Here is a 24,555-nt window from a genome sequence, read left to right on the forward strand (position 1 = left end):
AGATTTTAATTAGGGTTCTTAAAAGAGATTTTCTAGAGGATTAAATTCGAGAAACATAATTGGGATTTTAATTTCCAATTTTATCATAAACGTTAAAGTTTCCCGAATTGGATTTATCATTAATGCTAATTGGTTTGGGTTTCATATCTTGGAGAACCAATTCGATCCACCAAGAAATCAAAAACAGAAAAGGGCACCACAGGAACCCACATAAAAAATTATGGGAAAAAGAAACATTTTGCGAGAACGAAATACAAAAGCTTTGTTTGTGGAGTTTATCGATTAGGGATGGGAGGGAGGAGAGGATGCGAGAGAGGTTGGGAAGGTTAGGGTCGGAGGAGAAGACGACATGGGACTTGGCTTCGAGGTCGAGGAGCGTGTCAATGGCAGTGTTGGGTGTGAAGGGCTTTGGAAGCTTCTTTGACACCTTCAATTTTGATAAGCCATATCATGATTCTTTAATTTAAATAAAACTTCTACGTAATCAAACAATACATGTCAGCATAAACACGTCAGCTATATTTAACGCCGTCAGAGAGCACTTAACGATTAGGGTAAAATGTGTTCATTTTTACAAAAAATATGACCCAATTGAGACAGTTGAAAAAATGATGACCCAACTGAGATTTTCATACAAAAATTAGGATCAAGGGAGGGTTTAAACCTTTTCTTTGTGGATACTACTCCAAAACAAACAAATATCGTTATGATCGCTTGAGATAGTTGGTGGTCAAATCTCAAAACAAAAACAAGTATGATACTCTGATTAGAGTGTCACCTTTATTTGAAAAAATAATACATCTAACCAAATGCAATATTGCAAAAATTCGTGAATAACAATCTTGCAATAATGGTTAATTAGGTCTTGTTAACCTAACTAAAATTAAGAAATTAAAAGTTATACAAAATTGCATTAAAAATCATAAAGAAACATTTTTTTAAAATTAAAAAAATCATCTTTAGATTTCTTTTAATTAGTATTCAGGTACATTGGCTGGTATTTTTCCAAAATAAAATTAAATAATATCCTTATACTTGAATTTTTTTTTATTTTTATAACAGTTGAGTTAAACCCTAGCGAAAATGGTTCAACTTAGTTTATTTGCGAACTAAAAGTTAAACAGATTGGGTCTATGTTAGTCTAAAATTCAAAGACATTGATTGTTTTAAAATTTGGTATTCACAAAAGTAAAATGGATAAAGAAGAAAAGGGTGTTGATTTTGTGAGATGAGTTATGCAGTGGGAGCATTGGTTTCTCCATCTCCATCTCCAACTTCCCTCCCTTTGGTAACACTATTTTTTCTTATCCTCTTTCCCTTTCCACATCTTCTTCCCCATCGTGTCATCATAACGTCATGTTTTTTTTTTGTGGATTTTAGATAAATTCCACTGCTTCTGTGGAAGTGGAACATGGGGTGAAGCCCATTCAAGATGGGTATAAGTGGCGTCTGATTTTGGCTTACGAAGGAACCCGATACGCAGGTTTCCTTCTATTTTCATTTTCTCACTCTGCCCATTCCATTTCATATGTAAAGCCTTTAACTTTCTCAAACATTTTCACTTGGGTCGTTATCTTTATCTGGGTCTTGTTGCTTCACTTGGCACTTATATTTGTTTCTGAATTCCATGCTTTGAGTGATTTGTTTAATTTGTCTTCTCATTCTAATGTTTTGTACAAACCATTGTCAATGAAACTGCTTTGTTAATTAAGATGTTTGCATTGTTGCATATATTCAATTTTCAGCTGCTTTGAAGAATTTTAAGCATTGCATTTGTCGTTTTAGGGTAATCTCATTATACCTGGCACTGTGATTATAAACAATTACGAGGTCAGAAATTTATGAATTCAATATATACAATGCACTTTAAGGAGTAAGCATCTTAATTTTTCAATGTCATTTTGCACCCAAAAGAAAATAGTATAGTTAATGATGCTTGGCTGAGAAAATGATGAAAGTGACAGATACTTACCATTTTAAGGACTAAAATGGGGGGTTTTCTTGAACTTCCAGAGGATAACAATTCCTTAAGGCCATGTAAAAAGGTGCACTTTTCCAGTGTTAATAAGTAAAAATATAGTTTAGTAATTGAGCTCTTTCCTTTAACCCTTGAATGATGATCATATTTCAGGTTGGCAATATCAACAGTCTCCCCCTACTGTACAATGCACTCTCGAGAAAGCTTTAACTCAAGCTACAAAGCTTCAGAGGAAGGATCTCAGTTTGGTTGGTGCTAGCAGGACTGATGCAGGAGTCCATGCCTGGGGTCAGGTCTGGTTTTGTTTCTTTTATGTGGCTTCAACTTTCCAGTAAGAAACATTGTAAATTTATGACTTGGAAGAACTTTCTACTGCAGGTTGTTCATTTCTTTACACCTTTTAACTATGACAATTTGGAAGACATACATGCAGCTTTGAATGGCCTCCTTCCTTCTGATATCCGAGTTAGAGAGATCAGCCCTGCATCAGCTGAATTCCATGCTCGATTTTCTGCCAAAAGTAAGATTTACCATTACAAGATATACAATGATAGCGTCATGGATCCATTCCAGCGGCATTTTGCTTACCATAGTGTGTATAAACTCAATAGCGCTGTAATGAAAGAAGCTGCAAAATATTTTGTTGGGAAGCATGATTTCTCGGCCTTTGCCAATTCATCCCACAAAGATGGGGTGCCGGATCCGGTGAAGCAAATATTCCGATTTGATTTGAAAGAAATGGTACGTTACTAGTTCTACCATTTAAGAATTTTACAGTCTATTACCCTCTTTGTACCTTTTTCTTTCTTTATTTTCTGTGAAGACTTCAATGCTTGAAAAGACTGATTACTTCAATATCCTTGATTAGGGAGCTCTTTTGCAACTTGAAGTTGAAGGCACAGGTTTCTTGTATAGACAAGTCCGAAACATGGTAAATAGCTTTGTTCCTAATTAATCTATAAGAGTAGTCACCGATTTCAAAATTACATAGTAGTTGTTCCACTTTTGCAATGAATATTTCTGTTTGCTCTTTCCAGGTGGCTTTGTTGCTTCAAATTGGTAGGGAAGCTATCCCTCCTGATATTGTTGCTTATATTCTGGCAAGTCGAGATCGCAAAGAGCTTGCAAAATACTCATTGTCTGTCCCTCCTCATGGCCTTTGTCTTGTTTCTATCAAATATAAGGAAAGTCATCTGTTGCTTCCACCAGGGTGTCCTGCAAACAGTTTTGGCAGGCATCATACCATAAGGAAATGCAAAGTTCCATTCTTTCTGTAATATGCATCAAAACAAACAGTCTAAGGTTTTTTGGGGCTATAGTGACCTTAGGAGTTTTTACATGCAGATTTTAAGAATTTTTAAAAGATGTAATTTCATTGAAGTATGTATTTGTTTAATTCAAATATGTAGTTCAGTGCCGCCACTGGTATTAACTGCATATATTTTAGAGTTAACGATTAGTCCATTACTACATAACTTCCGGAAATCATAAATCAATTTGATCTCTAGGCATTGCTACCACGGCTCATTTTGATTTATGTTGTTATTAAATCCTTTAACTTTGTAATTTGCTGTTGTAAGTTTTTTTTTATTAAATTGCAATAAGCTTTTAGAATTATTTTCTAATTTAGTTTTAAAAAATCATCTTATTAAAATTAATTTAATGATGTTGACAATCTAATGATGTTAATATCGCCTTCGAGACCATCATCATCATTTTAAGCTCATCCGCAGATAATAAGTGTGCATTATCACCATTGGCATCAAGAATTATATTATCAAAGATCAAATGCATCTAAAACTAGATCACTTGGGAGAACAACTTTTCTAATTTGTTTTTTTTTTCAGTTTCAAGTTATACATGACATAAATCAAGTCATTCATATTTTTGTAATGCAAATGATCTTTTTTGTATGAACTTATAAATATATATGAAGTTTTAAAAACTACATAAATACAATAAAAAAATTATAAATCACAAATAACTTGGCAAACTTGAAGAGCTTGAAGAACTAAAAGTTAAACTCAAAACTCATAATAAATCTATTCAACTCTGAAGTTTCATTCCCAAACATCCTCCATCATTTCAATCTTTTGCATTTTATATATAAAAAAGCCATCTAGTATAATGAAGTTTATTATCCCACCTCTCATCAATCATTTTCCAAGTAGGTTCCAAACTATGAAAATACCAATGATGTTATGTTAGAAATAATTATACAAATAAATAATTAAATTTTAAAAGGGAGAAGGTTTAGAGATCTTACCTTTTATTAATATTATCAAAGTGAAAAGTGAAATGTGATCTTCTGCTTTGCACAACTCATTGCATGCTTTATATCTAAACTAGTAGTCAAAAGACCTCCATGAGAAGTAATTACATTCTTCTAAACTCTACTAATATCACATTCTTAACTTTTCTCCTTTCTATTGAAGTTTCAAAGTTGCTTATTTTCTACTCTTTAGTACAAAACAAATTCATCAATGATGTTTTCAATTATGAAGACGTGTTAGAGTCAAATAACATTAATTAACATTGCTCTACCATAAGTGTTAGTGGTGATCCTTCTTTCTTTCATTCTTGATATTAAGTTGATGACCTTCAAACACTTCTCAAAACCTTCCAAGATCAAATCAATGGGCAACACCAAGTCCAATACAAATGCTTCCAATTTTTGTATTAACAATTTTTCAGTTGACTAGAAATTTGCAACATTAATGATACAAGACCAATGGATTGTACTACATGGGTTGTACAAGTAACGTCCATTCACATTAATGATACAAGACCAATGGATTGTACAACGTGTCAGAATTTGTGTAACAGCAAAACAAGCCAGCCGGAAACAGAATCCTAGCATTTTTCGGTTGGGACACTGTTGTCCTATAAACCAGTGACCAACTAACACTACTTGGCTGAGGCAAACATGCTACCAGTGTCCTTCATGAACTTGATACCAGCTTAAATAATACATGGTATCGTCATCATCGCAGCATCAAATACTATCACAATGAACAGCTGCTTATGGTGTCAGCAACAGACTCTTATTCCTCCTAATTATTCTTCGCTTTCCTCCAATATTATACCCTAGGAAGAATGCTCATTATTAATTTGTGAACAATAGTACGTGTACGAGTCATGCGCAAGGTTCTGTGGAGCACAAAGAAACATTCCTAGGTCAGTTTAATGTCCAAAGAATTCAATAACGTTATGCTTTGTATGGCAATAAATGTGAAGAAACAGTTATCAGAATACCTGTTCCTGAGAGCGGAAATACATGAAGGGCGTATAATCCAAAAAGTTTGACACCCTAGATGTATAAATGTCGGCATATCTGTGATAAATTTAAAAAGTTCAACATCAAAAGAGAAATAAGATGAATAGAGATCCGGAGCATAATAAAGCAAGCACATACTTCTCAATTTGTCTCATCAAGTGGCTTTTATCCCACAGTCCAGCACGAGATAGAAAACCCCACCTAATGCAATATATACACCAAGTTAATAGCAAATGCACATGGTAAAAAAGCCAAAAAGCAAGACAAGCAGCATCCAAATTGTTATGTAAAGATACTCTCGCCTAACCCACATAGCAAAGGAGAAAAACAAGATATCCCAACTTCCTTGCAACTTTTAAAAAGGTCAAAAACCAGGATACTGATATGGCCTGCAGTTTGTTTGGTATTTAGTTTCATATGGTGATTAGTTTGCCTTGTTATGTTCATGTTCACTGTAACGAGTAGTTTCTTATTCACCGTGGATGCCACAGAAAGAGAAGTAAGGGAAGGGGGGGGGGGTTGAAGGTTTGCTATCCTAACAGAGGATCTTTGGTCTTTCTAATAATATAATGGGACTATTTTAACCGGGGACAAATTGCCAAGTCAATTACCAGTTAATAGTAATTCCCTTTCATGGCAAATCAGTTATTAAAAAGTGGCCTTACATATTTAACCCTGAGGAAGTAGTCAATAAATCAAGTACAGGTCGAGTACAATTAGAGACCTTCTGAATAGAAAGTTCTATCATCTACGCTTACCTTGAATTGAAGAGCTCCCCGTCAGCCTCCAGCATTGGAGCAATTTTCTTATCCAGTCTTTGCATAACAATAAGTAGCTTTTGCATGCTATCAGTGAGGTCTTCATCATTCATGTTAGTTGCTGCTAGGGTCTTTTAAGAACATGGAGAATATTACAATCAGTACTGAAGCAATAGGCCAATAGTATATGTAGCCTTATCTGGGTAACTATAAAATTATAATAAAAAGGTATGCTCAGTTTTCTGAGTTTTTTAGGCACAAGAATCATAGTTGAACCATTAAAAGGTTTCAAGATATGAAAGGAAGGCTACTGACTAGGCTAATACTGTCAATGTTATAACAAAACAACTAGCATTAATAACTGAGATGTGTGAGAACAGCTGTGAATGGTTTAGAATAAGTCTATATAGGCAACAAACTAATAGCAGCTAAAGGTTAACCACAGGGGTGGGTATTGTGTATTCTCACATGAATGCAAAAGAAAATTCCTAAGTGCCTAATGTTATTCAGATCGCCAACAATGGTAAAACGTGTTGCCATTACAGAATACAAGGCATAGAAAATGAAATACATAATAGTATTATATGATCAAAACTTACCTGAGCAGGACGGTCTTTGCTTCGCCTCTGCAGAGCTAGCCGAAGTTGGTTAAAGAGATCCCCTACTACCTCCTTTTGATTTATAAGCTCCACCAATGATTCTCTATAACTCCGGCTACCAATCAAGGCATTGTACTGCAGTTTCCACATTTAAAAAGCACAATGATATTTCTTAGCCCGATCTAGTCATGGCATCATATTTTCCCTATAAGTGCATACAGTTCAATACAATATATTACTGAAAGCTATTAAATGCATTTTAGCTGAGTTAACAAGAATCATACTATTTGTTTATTTCGAGAAAAGAAAAATGAAATTCTAGAGGTTTTTAGTCAGAAAATTTTCAAACATAATTTGGGTTATACTAACCTCTTCTTCCAGTTCTCGACAAATCAATGCTGTTCGCCATCGCAAATGGACTTTGGATTGACTGACATCAGTGTAAATATGGTCGCCAACATACAATATCTCATCTCCATGAATACCTAGAGAATTTTCAACCATTTGTGCACTTCCCCCTGAATACAAACCACCTGCAGAAGATGGTAGATGGAGTAGCATGGTAGTAAAATAAGCAACTCAATTGTCCTTAGTGAAAAATAACATGATGATTGGATGAATAGTATTAAATTAAATTTTGGAAAAAAATGCCAGCAATTTTGCATTCTAGGTATATAGTATCAGGACAAATAATAAGATGTGATATAATCACTCTTTCCGGATCTCATCAAATCTAAAATATCCAGAGCTAAATGGTCCATAAATATTAATGCATCATAAAAATGTATGTTGTTTTTTTTCTTTGTATTGTCTACTGTCTACGACTTATTCTCCATTCCCATTTATGTAAAGGAGGTAGCAGCAAATCCAAAAGCTAACAATAACAGATATATTCAAGAAAGGAATGCCTCCAATTATCTAACCTTTTTGGTTTTGTTAAACGAATAAGGAACAGATGCATTCCATTTTTAGAAGTTCAAAATTGTACTTCAAAATAATGTATTTCTCTATTTGAAACCTTATGCACTTTTATGGCAGTAGATCAAAAAACCTATATCAGTAACAGATTTATTCTTAAGGAAAGGAATGCCAAAATAAAAATATATAACCTTTTTAGTTTTGGTAAAGGAATAAAAAAGCCCACTGGTCTCAATCTGTATTACACCTATTCCAATTTTGGAAATCTCAAAATGTACTGTAAAATCATGGATTTCTCATTTTCAAACCTAATTTGCCAACAGTATTGTCTTTTTAGTTCAATAAATTTGTATGACTCGCATTCCATTTTTGGAAGCCTAAAGTGTATTCAAAATAACAAATTTCTAATTTTGAAACCCAATTGTACTTTTACTGTTGTCATTTTAGTTCAATAAATTTGTTAACAGTATTCCAAACGACATTATTCATTTATATTTTAACCTATAAATAAAATATTTAGGATGATCGCATTCTCTTTATTGGAAAATAAGAATCTCAAACTTCTTACACAGGCAAAGCAAATGAGCCACCGAATAAGGATCAGACAAACTACTAATTACCAGTCTGAGCCTTGAAGCATGGACGCATAAGCCCCTCGTCTGTGACCACTTCATACATGGGGTGTGATGTTTGGAAGAACTCTGGTTTTCTTGCTGAGACAATTACCTATCCAGGAACAAAACCATACCCATTTATGCAAATTTATTTCATAACAAGATAAGGCTGTTAGTTTAGGGCAAAATAATGATGGGGGGATAGAGTATTTCATTCCTCCAATGTCAAGAACTTTTGTAAAGTTCTTCAAGAATAAAATAAGAAATAATGTACACGAACTTACAATGTCAAATAGATCTCGCCAACTCATATCATTGGGAAGGAATTTATTAAAAGAGTGCCGCATCATTTTGTCAGTGTAATGATAATCGGAGTTGGTAATTAGCAGAAGTTTTTTACCAGCCTGTTTCAAGTAGACAACTCGTAAAGAGTAGAAGGGCAACATATGTCATGCAAAATATAACACATTAGAAGTAATACCTCCTTCTGATCCAGAAGCGCCAAAGGTAATTCTGGATCAGGCTCCACAAAAAGTTCAGGCTTAGACATGATCTCGCTCTGCATAAATTTCATGTTTTTTGTTGTGAATGAAGCACAACACTATAACTTTACAGTTGCCAATACAACAGCTTTGCTGTGTTTACCTTAAGGCGACCTTCTACATGTGCCCAGAAAAGAGCTTTTCCAACAGCCTGAAAGTTGTGGCAAAGGTAAAGAAAAGAACTCAAATAATTAAATATATCATTTAAGGTTCGAAAACCTTTGCCCCACCCATATTACCTTATATAGTCCTTTATAATCGAGAGGGCCAAGATCTGCTGGTATAGTCCCATCATCCAATCTGTCAACCATCTGAAAGAAATAGTACATCATTAATAAAGCCTCATCATAACAATACTTATTACATTAAATAAAAATGTAACACCGTTGTAAATTAGGTAGGTACTACGATTAGTCATATTATTATAAAAAATTAGAGAAGGTATCACAGCTTACAGGAGCTGCCATACATCTTAATATTTCAGAAATCCCATTTGGACCGTGATACCTTCTTGAAGTTTGGAATACCTAGTTGGCCTCTAAAAGAGTTGACAAGGGGAAATAGACAAGGGTTCAAAAGACAGCTAACATTGTTCAACTTTAAGAGAGTAACAAAACTTATGACCCATTGGAGAGAAAAAAAGAAGCCACATAAGCCAATATAACATTATACCAGAATATATCTCCACTACTGAATGTTTTGAGGTTTACACCAGCAATAGCAACATACCTGCATGTAGGCCACAGCTTCAGACACAGAAAACAGTGTATTGAGAAACTCCCATCGACTCTCCTTTCGCAGGTCCACCAGTTCTCTCCCATACATCTCACTTCCATTGCATATAAAGTTAAGTAGCACTCTCCAGTTTTTGATAAATGACATCTACTAAACTATTAATGTGTATGAACATGCATGCATGAGTGTTAATAATTTATACATAACATATATCAATTTGAAGGCTGGCAGCAACACAGCCAACCAATGAATAGTTGATGAAGATTCATGCAACCCAAAATGATCAAATCGGTATTTTTGGAAAAGGGATTTCTGTCATCCTAAATGGTGTATGTTTTGATATTTCCATTATCAGGAATCAAAATACAAGGTCTGACACTTACCTCACAGCTCGAGTAGATAACATTTTGGTGCCATGCATGGCTCTTTTTACGTAACCAAATCGATCAGCTTTAACCAAATTTCCATTCTCTTTGTCTATGACAAGGCCTCTAATTACCTGAACAATTTATAACACAATGCAAAGATCAGTAAAACAAAAAGGAGAGAATATGGATTGCCAAATACCTTTAGCTTGCCAGAGAGAATATATTACCAGATTAGGATCAAAGGCAAGTCCATCAACAGGGAAACCCATGTTCCTAAGGTTTTCCAAACAGTAGTCATAAGCCCTGCCTTCCCAAGCCTGTAAGAGAATACGTCAATATCAGAAAAGTCCATTAAGTGAACAGAAACAAACCTACAGTTCCAGGAAACACCACACAATACATAAACTGATTTGTACTTCTATGATTTGAAACACCATGCCAATGTTTTTAACAAACAAGAATAAAACCATCAAGCAGAGCAGGGGGGAAATACTTTGTATTTTACCAATGTGATAAACATAAGAACAACTAGAATGAATTAATAGTGTAAAATAGTATTGAGTAATATTGACTTATTTGATGATTCAGTCAGAGCCAGTATTCTTGCCTTATGCAAATTACGAATTTACTACAGAAATTTTGTGTTTGTAAATCTGACATACAATACAACACAGTCAAAAATTGAACGGAAAGTTATATCTGCATATTTAGTTATTAGGATTGTTAAAGTTTATACAGACTACATGGTACATGGAACAGAAGTGTACCATCACGTTATAATGAATCAAGGTATAGTCCATGTCATATCCAATGGCACTGATGGACCGCAGATTCAATGTTCGGCTGCAGAATATTCCACGAGGAGAATTTCTGGATGAAGAAGGGCTCTACAAATGAACACAAACAAATGATATTTTCTTACAGAAGGCAAAAATAGGAAAAAGGCGAAATAAGAGTGCCAGTCAAAAACAATAATTAGATGAAAAAAATATGAAGTGATGGAGGGAGTAATAGGTGGTAGAGTAAAAGGTTGATAATAATGATCTAAAATGTCCACATTCTAGGTTGACACTCCGAAATAAAAAGTACAAATTTATCTTCTGGGGACATCTATGAAAAAAAAACTTAAATGATAATATCTAAAAAGTAAATTGTGTTAAGTATCGTGCTTTCAAAACTTTAATGAAACTTAGACAAACACCTCATATTCATTGTATATGAGTACAGATATCTAAAATACGAGAGGTCTATGCAATTCGTGAAACTGGTCAGTTCATGATGCTTGAATAGACAATGCAAAAACTAAAAAGGAGGATAAGACGTGCGAATATTAAGCATAAAGCTCACAAAAAACTCAATTTGTAGCAAATGTAATGTTCATCATCCATCCATGCCTGTGTTTAGAAGAGAATTTGATAATGATACAAATATGCACACAGAACAGCACACGGTAGGATACGAATACCAACAGTGATATTCATCAAGAAATTGCATAGGACGCAGGGAAGTAGACTGAATTGAAAAAACAAACACAAGCAAAGCAAGCAAGAGTAGTGGGCCAACTGTACCGGAATGCCCAAATCTTTTAGCAAATCCTCTGCTTGCCTTGCTTCTGATCTGGCCACTTCCTCAATTGGACCTTCTAAAGCAGCATGACCATCAAATCCTACAAGCAAGGGAACCAACATTTGTCTTGTTTAGCACAAGTTTACAAAACCACATTCAGTTAAATAAGAGTAAAGATCTATTTGAAGAAAACTTATTCATAAACACTTCTAGGAGTGAAATAAAATCAGGGAAAACACATTCAGTTTATCTATAAGCTAAAATTAGCGTAGGTATGAGTTAAAGAAGCCATTACGAAAGTGTTACAAATTAACTTCAGTGGTAACGAAAAAAATATGTACTGGAAGCGAATCAAATCGGTCTAGCTGATATCTGTTGTTCAGACCATTAAGAAATGACTATATAATCCAATGTCCTATTCTTGATATAAAGAAACCTTCACATTCAGAAACAACACTTAATCTTGATATTGTCAATGTGCTACCAAGTAACAAACCACCCCCCAAAACACACGCACGACACGTGAAGACCGAAAACGGGAATCTTGGAAAAGTTTCAAGCATTACCGAAAGCCTCGAGATGCTCCGACTTGACATTCAAATCACCTTTGGTGCTCTGTCCAAGGTAGTCCACGTCGGACTTGTTCGACGATGTCACAGAGAAAAAATCAGAGTTTGCGTCAGCTCTGCAGCGATAAGGCTTCAAAGCCTTTTCTGACCTCAAATTCACGCCATTATGGGAAGTGGGTTTGGTGAAGGCTGTAATCTTGAAGTACTTGTTGTTGATGAGGGTGGTGGACGCCACTGCCGGCGAAGCATCGACGCCGTGAACGACGAAGACGCCGAAAAGTTCCGTGGCGTACATTAATTTGCGGTAGTTGAAGTGAGGGAAGAGAGAGGAAAAGAGAATATGATTGGTGGAAAATGTTAAAAATCTCATATTTATATCTGTAGTGTCTTTAACTGAATAAGGTTATGAAAATAATGGTACGAAAAAGAATAAAAACAAGAGTATAAAAATTTATCAACTGAAAACACGTACTTGAATTTATTAGTTAAAAAAAAAATCCCCTGAAATTAATAAAATTAATAAACTAAAAATTACATTTTTAACTTCTTTTTTTTCAAATTTAAATTTATTTAACAGAAAACACTGGAGAGTGGAGAAAGAGTTGTGGATAGAGCTTCTTACAACGCGTAAACTGAACTAGATTCTATTTTTTTTACTTTGAACTGTTAATTTTTTTTGTTTGGATTTTTTACCGGGATGTGTTGTGTTGTTTAAATAAAGAAAAACTTCTTTCTTTTTCACTTAAATCAGGTTAATATTAGTTATTTATTGTATACATTTCCTTATAACACTTTTGCTAAATTTTATTATCTATTACATTAAAATAATATAGTTTGGTAATAATGATACAACTTAAAAAAAAATTATTTTGGGAAAAAAAATGCGGCGATTGTTTTCAAAATGAGAAGTTATTTAAAATTTATTTAATTATATATTTTATTAAATAATAATTTATATTTTATTTATTAAGAATTAATATTTTTATGTTAAAAGAAAGACAGAAAAATAAGATTTTGTATGTACTTTTATATAGTGATATAAATATATAGATATATAAAAAATAAATAAGGGCAGATGCATGTAATAGTGATTAATTAAAATTTTAATTTTATGATGAATAGTTTACATCAGTAATATTTATTATATGTAGTAATTAAATATTTTAAAAGTGGGATTCTTTTATGAAAATGTTTTATTCATGTATATAGATTCGTCTAGCGGTATGAGTAAGTTTGGTTCGGTTTCAAAGTATTCTATAATAAGTATTGTATTTATTTACTTATAATGTATTTATTAGATGTGATAATTGAAATATATATTTATTAAATGTATAATTTCTAATCATAATATATAGAGAGAGAACCAAACAAACTATAACTATATTAGTATTGTTCGCATTGTGTACTTAAAATTTCTCAGTTTTGGTAATTATTTCTACTAATAATAATATTTATTAACACAGTGTAACAATTATAAAAAAAAAAAATTAGTTGAAGAAATGTGTAATAAAAAGTTGAGAGAAACAACCACGAAGTGGTGAGGAGTTAAAGGTTTTATTTTTACTTGTGTGAGACTGATTTTTCTTACATAAATGTGTAATAAAAAGCTCTTAATTTTAAAAAAGTTTCCACGTAATAAAACACTCTTATATCAGCCTGCACAAATTTAACGGACAAAATTTAATTAGTTTAATTTTTTAAATATTTGAACACAATTCAAACATTTTACATGTATATAAACCCAATTTTGATAATTAAAAAAATAAGGATTCACTTGATATTTTCAAGCAAGGACCCAATTTTGGCTTAAACCTTTTTAGTTTTAAAAAAATTTGGCTACACACATTTTTATTCTTTCTTCTAATTATTTCACATGTTTTATATCTATAAAATTCGTTCACATTTTTAACACATCTTCAAGATACTTTTTCTGATATCACAACTTTGATTGTACATTGAAATTGTATAATATCAAATGTAGTGAATCAAATATTTTCTAAGTCTCATATTTGATTATTTTTATTCATTTTCAATGTTTTTATTTTTTATTTATTTATTTTACATGAGAATGTTTAACCCTTAATTTCAAGTATTTATTAACAAGTAATATAAAAAAATTATCTTCTTTATTATTTTTTATCCTTAATTTTTATTTTATTCAAAGAATTTTTTGTTTTCTTAAAATAATTTTCATTATTTTTCTCTCAAAAGACTTATATAACACTTAGACAACTTTTGCACTTTAACTTAATTAGATCACAAATATCACAAAAATACAAAAATTTATTTTTGATATTTTCATCAAACATGTGTAAGAAAATGTAATAAATTATTTACAATATATTGAGGCTGGAGTTCGACTCCTTTATTTTCATACATTAATAATTATCTTAATTCTTTATTCATATTAAAATCAAATGAGAAACGTACTCATAAATTTAAAAACATGTATTTTCATAAAGTTTAAAACATGAAACAAAAACAGTCTCACTGACCAAAAACTTGACGGTTCAGCCAAAAATATTGTTTTCTTAACCTAAAGCATTCTCTCAACCAAAAATCTTTGGGAGTTTTTACAAAAATAATTCACACAACAAGGAAATGGATTTTTGACGACTAAAATTCTCATGTTTTCAGTTAATTGAATACTGTTTCGTGAAAGTTGACTTACCTAAAGAAAATGTCTCGTGTTTTCAATTAATTGAACGTCTTTCTAATAAAAGTTTTGCTTACTCAATAACTTTACATAATTCATAATTCTACAAACATATCAAGTGATTCAAATTGAAATTTTTCTTTATTTCTTATGTCTAACATAAAATATTTTATTTTAAAATAACAATAATTTGAACCACTAAAATACTATAATTTTTTTATTACTCAATGTATAATAAATCATCAAACATTTAAAATTCAAACTAACACATAAAACCTACATGGAATAAAATATTATGACTACATCATTCTCACATTCAAGAATATAAAATACTATACGAGACTTATTTGTTGAAGCTGAAAATATATATATATATATATATATATATATATATATATATATATATATAATTTGAAAGATAAGACTTATTTTTTATAAAATATAAAAAACTAAAAAGATATTGAAAAGGAAAAATTATATAAAATTAGTAGAGAAAGAAAATAAAAGGACAGAAAATTGAACTTGAGACCGTGGCGTTAATATTACCTATTAAAAGTTTAAAAATTACAAACAAAGAGATAAGTAATCAAAGTTAATTATTAAGATATTTAATTTTAACGCTGAATTATTAATTAAGATGTTTTTAAAAATCACTGGAGCAGCCTCTTAACATAATTTCTTCCCAAGTTGTTTCTCCATTCTCATGAATGACATCACATTTAAAATTATACAACTTGAATTAAATAAAAAAAATTTAAACTAATATAGAATTTCTCCTACACGTGTGTTGAAGCAACCTAAACTCATGTCCACCATGTCCAACTCTCTCCATCCTCCCATCAAACAAATACTGTTTCAAATCAAATGTTACTTTATATAACCTCGTTACAATCTCACACAATCTCATGTAAAACAGTTTTATACTTGTTCGGTAAATATTTGAAAAGGTAACGATAATTTGACAATAATTTTTTTTTGACAACATTTTAACATTATTTACGTGTCATTATGTGATTTGTCTAAAATTACTTTACAATCAATAATAATAATAATTATAAACATCAATATTGAATGTATCCGGTGTTACTTGTTTTTGGTTTACTGTTCCTGTAAACAGTATTTTCGGTTTCTAGGTTTTCTAATTTGGGGGTTTTGTTATTTTCAGTTAGTTTGTTAGTTTGACAGTTTTTGCTGTCTTACTGGAACCATATATAAAGGTTTCCAGCCTCTGTAAAAACACAACACACACATATATTCATGCATATACGTTTTCTCTCTTTTTCCCTTATCTCTATTCAGTTAAAGGGGCTTACCTCTGTCGCGGGTCCGTTCCACCGTCGTCCTCTTTCCGATCCACCACCGTCGTGGTGCTCTTGCCGGACGAACATGGAGATCCCACTTCTCTCCTCTTTTCGCAGCTCGCTCACCAACGCTTCTCTGACCATCAAAGGCTTCCAGTGAGATTTTTGTCTCACGTTGCTGGGCCTCAAGCTGTGGGCTATTGGTTTCCTGCTGGGCCACTGGTTTCTCTTTATGGTACCAGAGCAGGTCTTGGACCTGTTCTGCCACTGATTCCGCTGCACATCCTTCTTCTTCTTGATCTTTCTTTGGTTCTTTGAAATTTTCTTGCTAACTATGGAAAAACTGGACCAGACCAATAACCCAGTCAGTCCCTACTACTTACACCCAGGGAGAACCCAGGCACCTCCCTCATATCTCAGGTCTTGAATGAAACCAACTATACTTCTTGGAGTAGAAACATGAGAAGGGCTCTCTTATCCAAGAACAAACTAAAATTCATAGATGGAGGCATCACAAGACCCGAAAGAAGTGACAGTTTGTTTGATTCTTGGGAAAGAAACAACATGATGATGCTATCTTGGATCATTAAAACCCTCTCACCCCAAATAGCTGAGAGTGTGATATACGTAGAGAATGCACAAGAACTGTGGGAAGAATTGAAGGAAATATTTTCTAAAGGAGATCACTTCAAATTCTCAGATTTACTCCAAGAAATTCACTCCATCAAGCAAGGTGAAAGGAGTGTGACCCAGTATTTTACAGATTTGAAAATCTTGTGGGAAGAACTTGAATTTCTAAGACCTATTCCCATTTGCAGTTGCAAAATTCCATGCAAATGTGATCTGTCCAAAGCATCACAGAAATACAGGGACATGGAGCATGTCATATGTTTCCTAAAGGGCCTAAATGAATGCTATGATACTGTTAAAACCCAGATATTGCTTATGGAGCCTCTACCCAACATTAATCGTGTATTTTCCCTCATCATACAACAAGAAAGACAAGGGAAAAATGATTCTAATCAGAATGACAGCAAGGTTCTTGCAAGTGCCACTGAAAAGCAAAATCAATGGAAGAACAATCAAGGTTGGAAGACTTATGGACGTGGAAATCCTCCCAGAAATCAAGGAAGAGGGAGAGGGAGAAACCCCAACTACGGAAAACAGTGTTCCTACTGTCATAAGATGAACCACACCATTGATGAGTGTTATTCCAAGCATGGATACCCACCTTGGTACAAAAAGAATGACAACAGTAATGAAAACAACACTGGACAGAGTGAATGGGGGACAGCTAATGTCTGTTCAACATCTACTGGAGTGCAGACAAGTCAGCAAAATGTCACTCAAAATTCTTTCACTCATGAACAGATGCAAAAGATACTGCAAATGCTGGAGAAAGTTGACACCCCATCTCACAGCATCAGTCAAATCCAAAAGGACAACACAGAGAATGCACCAGGTATATTTTCATGGATCATAGACACAGGGGCAACAGATCATGTAACCCATGATAAAAACCAGTTTACAACTTTCTATAAAATCAGTCCTATATCAGTGAAATTACCCAATAGTTCTACTGTCACTGCTCACTATGCTGGAACCATACATTTCTCTAAAGAATTTGTGATTTTTAACGTTTTATATATACCAGAATTCACCTTTAATCTCATATCTGTTCAAAGTCTCACTAGGGATATAAACTGTACACTAACTTTCTCTTCTAAGATGTGTGAAATTCAGGACAACTCAACATTGAGGATGATTGGGTATGCTAGTGTGTGCAAGAGACTCTACCATTTACAATCTTTTGGAAGGAATTTAGCTCCTAGTTTTGCCTTTTCGTATGAACATGACAATGTAAATATTTGGCACTTTAGACTTGGTCATCCTGGACATAAAACTCTTGATAAGATGTGTAAAGTTTTCCCTTATATTCAGACTGCTAGTGATAATGACGCTTGTGATATCTGTCACTTTGCCAAACAGCACAAATTGCCTTTTCCTAAAAGCACTTCTTTATCTGATGACTGTTTTGACATTATTCACTGTGATATTTGGGGTCCCATATCTACCCCCTCTGTACATGGTCATAGGTATTTTTTAACTGTTGTTGATGACTACAGTAGGCATACTTGGATTTTTCTTATGCATAATAAGGGCCAAACTAGAGAACTGCTGCAGAGCTTTATTGCTAAGGTTAAGACACAACATAATAAGGCTATTAAAGTGATAAGAACCGATAATGGACCTGAATTTAATTGCTCTAGTGTCTATAATTCGTATGGAATTGAACATCAAAGAAGTTGTGTTGAGACTCCACAACAAAATTCTGTTGTGGAAAGGAAACACCAACATATATTGAATGTAACCCGCAGCTTGTTCTTCCAATCTAATATGGAATTGAACATCAAAGAAGTTGTGTTGAGACTCCACAACAAAATTCTGTTGTGGAAAGGAAACACCAACATATATTGAATGTAACCCGTAGCTTGATCTTCCAATCTAATATCCCTCACATATATTGGTCCTATGCTCTATCCCAAGCTGTTTATCTGATCAATAGACTTCCCTCTCCTATCATTAAAGACAAAACCCCTTATGAACTCTTACACGGTAAATCACCCATCTATCTTGACTTAAAGATTTTTGGTTGTCTATGTTTTGCATCTACCTTAGAAGGTAACAAAAGTAAGCTTGATCCTAGAGCTAGAAAGGGTATTTTTCTAGGATACAAGAGTGGGATAAAAGGATATATAGTCCTTGACATTAATAGTAGAGAAATATTCATAAGTAGGAATGTTATCTTCTATGAAAATATTTTCCCATATAAAGACAAACAAGCAGGAAGCAGTAATCATGATAAAGATAAAAGAGACATATTTTTTCTTGATGACATTACTTGCAGCCATGAACAAAGTTCTACTGAGAATGAGAGATCTACTGAAGAGGAAGCTGCCACCGATAATGACAATCCTATAGATCAAGAACTTGGAAATGCACAGAGGAAATCCAGCAGAATGAGAAGGACTCCAGAATACTTAAAAGATTACATACAACAAAGTGATCACTCTCCATCCACTCAATTGTGTGCCAAAAATGGTTTGATTACTCCCTATCCCATTAAAAAAATTTTGTCTTATAAATCTCTTTCAGATAAGCATTTGAAATACACTCTTGCTATAACTGTGAATAAAGAGCCCAATTCCTATGAAGAAGCTAAGAACAGCCCTGAATGGGTTGATGCTATGAGGAAGGAAATACATGCTCTACAGATGAATAAAACCTGGTATTTGACCCAACTTCCTCCAGGAAAGAGATCTATCGGATGCAGATGGGTCTATAAGGTGAAGCATAAGGCTGATGGCACAGTTGAGAGATATAAAGCCAGATTGGTAGCCAAAGGCTACACTCAACAAGAGGGAATATATTTTTTGGATACTTTTTCCCCAGTTGCTAAACTCACCTCTGTTAGACTTTTGTTGGCTCTTGCAGCCTCTAAAGGCTGGTTCCTACATCAACTTGATGTGGACAATGCCTTCCTTCATGGAGATTTGAATGAAGATGTTTATATGGATCTTCCTCCAGGATTAAATGTTGACAATAAAGGGCTGGTCTGTAAACTAACCAAATCCTTATATGGGCTGAAACAAGCTAGCAGACAGTGGTTTGACAAGCTTTCATCATTTCTTATTTCTTCAGGATATACCCAATCTAAATCTGACCATTCCCTATTTGTTAAAAGAACCCTTTCAGATTTCACAGCCTTACTTATATATGTTGATGACATTGTCTTGACAGGGAATTCAATGAAAGAAATCAATCTCATGAAAACTCTTTTGGATAATCAATTTCAGATTAAAGATTTAGGAGAACTCAAGTATTTTCTTGGGTTTGAAGTGGCTAGATCGAAGAAAGGGATACACTTGTGCCAAAGGAAATATGCCTTGGATATCCTAGAAGAAACAGGAATGCTAGGGAGTAAACCTAGTTCTACACCCTATTTGAGCAACAATAGCAGTCTGTACAAAAAGGAGGATTATATGGAGAATCCTAGTGATTATAGGAAATTAATAGGAAAATTATTCTATCTTACTAACACTAGGCCTGATTTATGCTTCACTGTCAATCTTTTAAGTCAGTTCATGCAGGAACCAACTAAGCACCACTATCAAGCCTTACAACATGTACTTAGGTATGTCAAATCAAGTCCAGCTGAAGGACTTTTCTTTGCTGCTGATTCTAATCCTCAGATAAAGGGCTTCAGTGATTCAGATTGGGCCACATGTCCTAATACAAGAAGGTCTACTACTGGATACTGCATTTTCTTAGGCAACTCTCTTATCTCATGGAGGTCAAAGAAACAGAGTACGGTGTCAAGGTCTTCCACGGAGGCTGAATACAGGGCTCTTGCAGCTACAGTGTGTGAGATGCAGTGGTTACACTATCTTCTTCAAGATTTACACATTGAGCCAACAGCTACTGCTGTCCTTTATTGTGATAATAACTCAGCAAGGCATATTGCTCACAATCAAAGCTATCATGAGCGAACCAAGCACATAGAGTTGGATTGTCACGTTGTTCGTGAGAAAATACAAGCCAAGCTCCTACATTTGCTTCCCATTCGATCAGAAGGGCAACTTGCAGATATATTTACTAAATTTCCTCACCGGACTAGGTTCAAATCTATTATTTCCAAGCTTGGAATGATGAATATCCATCATCCAGCTTGAGGGGAGGCTATTGAATGTATCCGGTGTTACTTGTTTTTGGTTTACTGTTCCTGTAAACAGTATTTTCAGTTTCTAGGTTTTCTAATTTGGGGGTTTTGTTATTTTCAGTTAGTTTGTTAGTTTGACAGCTTTTGCTGCCTTACTGGAACCATATATAAAGGTTTCCAGCCTCTGTAAAAACACAACACACACATATATTCATGCATATACATTTTCTCTCTTTTTCCCTTATCTCTATTCAGTTAAAGGGGCTTATCTTTGTCGCGGGTCCGTTCCACCGTCGTCCTCTTTTCGATCCACCACCGTCGCGGTGCTCTTGCCGGACGAACATGGAGATCCCACTTCTCTCCTCTTTTCGCAGCTGGCTCACCAACGCTTCTCTGACCATCAAAGGCTTCCAGTGAGATTTTTGTCTCACGTTGCTGGGCCTCAAGCTGTGGGCTATTGGTTTCCTGCTGGGCCACTGGTTTCTCTTTAATCAATATGGACCAATCACAGAATGACACGTAAATGATGTTAAAATGTTGTCAAAGAAATATTATCAAACTATCATTATTCTATTTTAAAATCACAACACAAAATTAAAACCAAAGTCAAAGTTGCTTTTACGAATGTTTAAATCTTTAAAAAAAATAAAAAATAATATATATATTTATATATATATATTAAATGAATTAGGTTTAAAAATCTCAAGATATGTCCATTTTTATTCAATTAATCTTATTTTATTTTCTTGAATTAAATTTATATTTCTGACACACTAAAAACACACACATGTAAGTATATACAAAAAATGAAGGAAGATATACAAGAGAAGGTAATTAGGAGTGTTTGACTCTTCAGGTCATGAAGAAAAGAATTCAAAACGGTGCGGATAACAGAGTAATACAAGAAAACAAGAAACAAATACCCGGCAAAAAGTAGGTGAAACAGAACGCTATTTGGTTGAAAATATGACTTTTTATAATGTAAATTTATTTATTTGTATTATTATAATAAACGACAAAAATAATAATTTGCAAAAACAGGTGTAGTCGATTCTTACATGCAAAAATAAGCACCATTACTTCGTTTATGAAAAACAATATATTTGATTATGTTAATGAATGTTGGTATAAGTTTTTTTTAAATGTGTTTTTATTTTTGTTAATACATTAGTTCTATACCAATGTTGATTTTAATGATGTAATAAGTTAAATATATTTAACATCGATTATCTTCAAAATCACAAAAAAATATATTATTTAAATCAATCCAAAGGTTGAATGGGAAACAGTGAAATAAAGGCAAGACAAAAAGCAACGGTACTGATCGACGACTGGAGATGCTTCGAACGAAGTTACGAGCAGGATGATGATTGGATGCGTAGAGATAGTGATGATCCGAAACTAAACATCATCGAGTTGGAGCGAGAATGATTGAAAACAACGAGCAACCAGATCTGAAAACAAAGTATCTTGAATAATTTTATTATTTATTATATTTAAATTTTATATTTTATTATTTATTAACATTTCATAACATGTTTTATAAAAGAAAAAAAAATTCACTTGATTTAATTCTCATAAGTAATACATAAAATTGAAAAGATTTGGAGTTAGGACAACCCCTGACCCATGATGCTCCGTGCTGAATACATGCCCTTACTGAATGTCACATGTAACTTTGAGATAAGAAAAAAAAGTATATGGTTGAAGTTTCACTAATATTAATACTCTTATAATGTGTATTAACATTTCTACCGGAAAGATTGTATAATCTCACATAATTAATTAATGAAGTCTTTCTCATAATTAATTGTGTGAGTAATTTTACCCATAATTTACGTTTATTAAGTGGCACATAATGAATTACGTATAAGATATAATCTTTCATGCATATATATTTATATTGACAAAAAATGTATGCTTATGTTTCAATTTAGGAAGTAGGTGGTGGAACTCTTTTTGCAATTGTTAAAATAATTTAATTAATTTACTTTTTAAAATTAGTCAAATTCAATATAAACTTTTGATTCATTTATTTTTCTCCCTTTTACTAAATTTAAACAATCTCATTTCATTCATTTTTTTAAAATTAATTAAGGTAATATAATTTTTTTAATTCTTTTTCTAATATTAGAGATCCTGTATTGATTAACCTCACTTCACTTTTCTAATGTGTTGTATTCAATTAATCTTATTTTATTTTGTTTATTTATAGGTTATATATTTCTGACACACTAAAAACACAGATATAAATACATATAAAAATAAACGAAAAAGATAAGTACATCAAGAAATGAGGTGTAACTATATTACCAACTTTTTGAACTCCAGTTAGTGCATGAGTATAAAAAATAATGCAATACTATCACTGAAAGGTAAGTGGTTGGCGCTATTATGAAGATATTGTTTTATTATTTATTTTAAGGGCAGATTATTCTCTAACTAATCATTAGTTATTAAATTTGTAGACTGCTCGTACTATAATGTAATTATATATTTCCCGTGTGTCTTAGAAAATTTGTATTTATTATAAATATCAAAATTTAATGATTTAATATATGATATTTATAACGGTTTCGTTTTGGAGAATTATCTCTACAGTAGGTAATTTTCCATTCAATTATGGGTAAATATGTAATTGGCATCTAGGTTGGATCGGGTCGATTATAATTATTCACGGAAGAAGAATAAAAAAATGAAAAATAATATTAATCGATGACAGAAAAGGATGAAAATTATCCCAAGAATAGGTTACTAGAAGTGTTTGACTTTTCAGGTGAAATATTATTGACCATGAAGAAAATAGACATATGGTTAGTAGATACATGCACTTACTTATATATAAGGAAGAAAAGGTTAAATATTATGCTAAATGTCATATGTAACTTTGACATAAGAAAAAATGTATATAATATGTTTCAAGTTTCACTAATATTAATAATCTTATATTGTGTATTAGCATTTCTACACGAAAATATTATATAATCTAAATCTTTCTCATAATTAATTATGTGAGTAATTTGACCCATAATTTACGTGTATTAAGTGAGACATAATGAATTATATATAAGATATAATCTATCGTGCACATACTTGACAAAAATGTATGCTTATATTTAAATTTTATTCAAATATTAATAATCAACGATTATTTTATTTATACAAATTAAGGTATAAAGAAACTATTATTACAATTGTTAAAATAATTTAATTACATTCTCATTTTACCTTTTAAAATTAGTCAAATTCAAATAAACTTTTCATTCATTTATGACGTATCTTTCCACTCTTTTACCAAATTTAAACAATCTCGTTTCATTCCCTTATTAAAATAGTAATTAAAGTAATATAAATATTTTATTCTTTTTTCTAATATTAAAGATCCTACATTGATTATCCTCACTTCACTTTTCTAATGTGTTGTAGTTGATCTTCTTAAACATTACATGGCGTTATCATAAATTTGACTAAATCAATAAAATTCATAACAGAAAATTAATTTCATGAATTAAGAAATTCCATTATCAACCAACTCATAAATATGGTGACATAACATATGTATATTTTTTTAATTTTTAACTGTATAATTTATTGAGGAATCACTTATCTAATTGTTTCCATGTATTTGCCAGGAAAGTGAGCAACATTGAAAACTCAGCTTATGAATAGAAAGTGGTCAAGGTCGGAAGCTTTTCCATTTTCCTTCTTCAATTATAAATATGATTTTAATCATTTACTGTAGAATTAAAGACACAGATACATTGTCTTTGACATTTCTGTCAACATCTGGAATTACTTATTTTTATAATAATTAGAGTGTTTTTGATGGTTTGTCTGTTGTCTTCATTTAAAAAGTAGGAAAGAGAAGGAAACATGTGGGGGAATAAATGCATTGTTTGGGCATCACGGAAAGTGCTTTCAATTTTTATTTAGTTATTTATTTTTTATATTATT

The 24,555-nt window shown here is 32.6% G+C and overlaps 2 protein-coding genes across 3 annotated transcripts; one reads left to right on the forward strand and one right to left on the reverse strand.

Annotated features, from left to right (window-relative positions):
* The first annotated feature begins 1,136 nt into the window (after window positions 1–1,136).
* LOC108335724 (uncharacterized) lies at window positions 1,137–3,413 on the forward strand. Its single transcript, XM_017571854.2, has 6 exons — window positions 1,137–1,288; window positions 1,381–1,483; window positions 2,132–2,271; window positions 2,357–2,719; window positions 2,847–2,909; window positions 3,016–3,413. The coding sequence occupies exons 1-6, from the start codon at window positions 1,229–1,231 to the stop codon at window positions 3,253–3,255; spliced, it is 969 nt and encodes a 322-aa protein (XP_017427343.1). The 5' UTR covers window positions 1,137–1,228; the 3' UTR covers window positions 3,256–3,413.
* Window positions 3,414–4,632: 1,219 nt separating this feature from the next.
* On the reverse strand, window positions 4,633–12,271 carry LOC108322011 (uncharacterized). Of its 2 annotated transcripts, XM_017553958.2 has the most exons (17): window positions 11,922–12,271; window positions 11,358–11,455; window positions 10,557–10,676; window positions 10,017–10,106; window positions 9,805–9,920; window positions 9,416–9,515; window positions 8,926–8,997; window positions 8,790–8,837; window positions 8,626–8,703; window positions 8,429–8,548; window positions 8,151–8,256; window positions 6,982–7,145; window positions 6,613–6,747; window positions 6,014–6,144; window positions 5,394–5,456; window positions 5,234–5,312; window positions 4,633–5,128 (listed from the first exon to the last, which is right to left on the reverse strand). In XM_017553958.2, exons 1-17 carry the CDS (start codon window positions 12,217–12,219, stop codon window positions 5,066–5,068), a joined length of 1,881 nt encoding a protein of 626 aa, XP_017409447.1. In that variant the 5' UTR covers window positions 12,220–12,271; the 3' UTR covers window positions 4,633–5,065. The 2 variants fall into 2 exon arrangements, with proteins under 2 accessions (XP_017409447.1, XP_017409451.1); XM_017553962.2 differs by lacking the exon at window positions 10,557–10,676.
* Between the last annotated feature and the right edge of the window lie 12,284 nt (window positions 12,272–24,555).

The sequence above is a fragment of the Vigna angularis genome, chromosome 1, assembly GCF_016808095.1.
Source record: "Vigna angularis cultivar LongXiaoDou No.4 chromosome 1, ASM1680809v1, whole genome shotgun sequence".
In the NCBI taxonomy this organism is placed as follows: domain Eukaryota; kingdom Viridiplantae; phylum Streptophyta; class Magnoliopsida; order Fabales; family Fabaceae; genus Vigna; species Vigna angularis.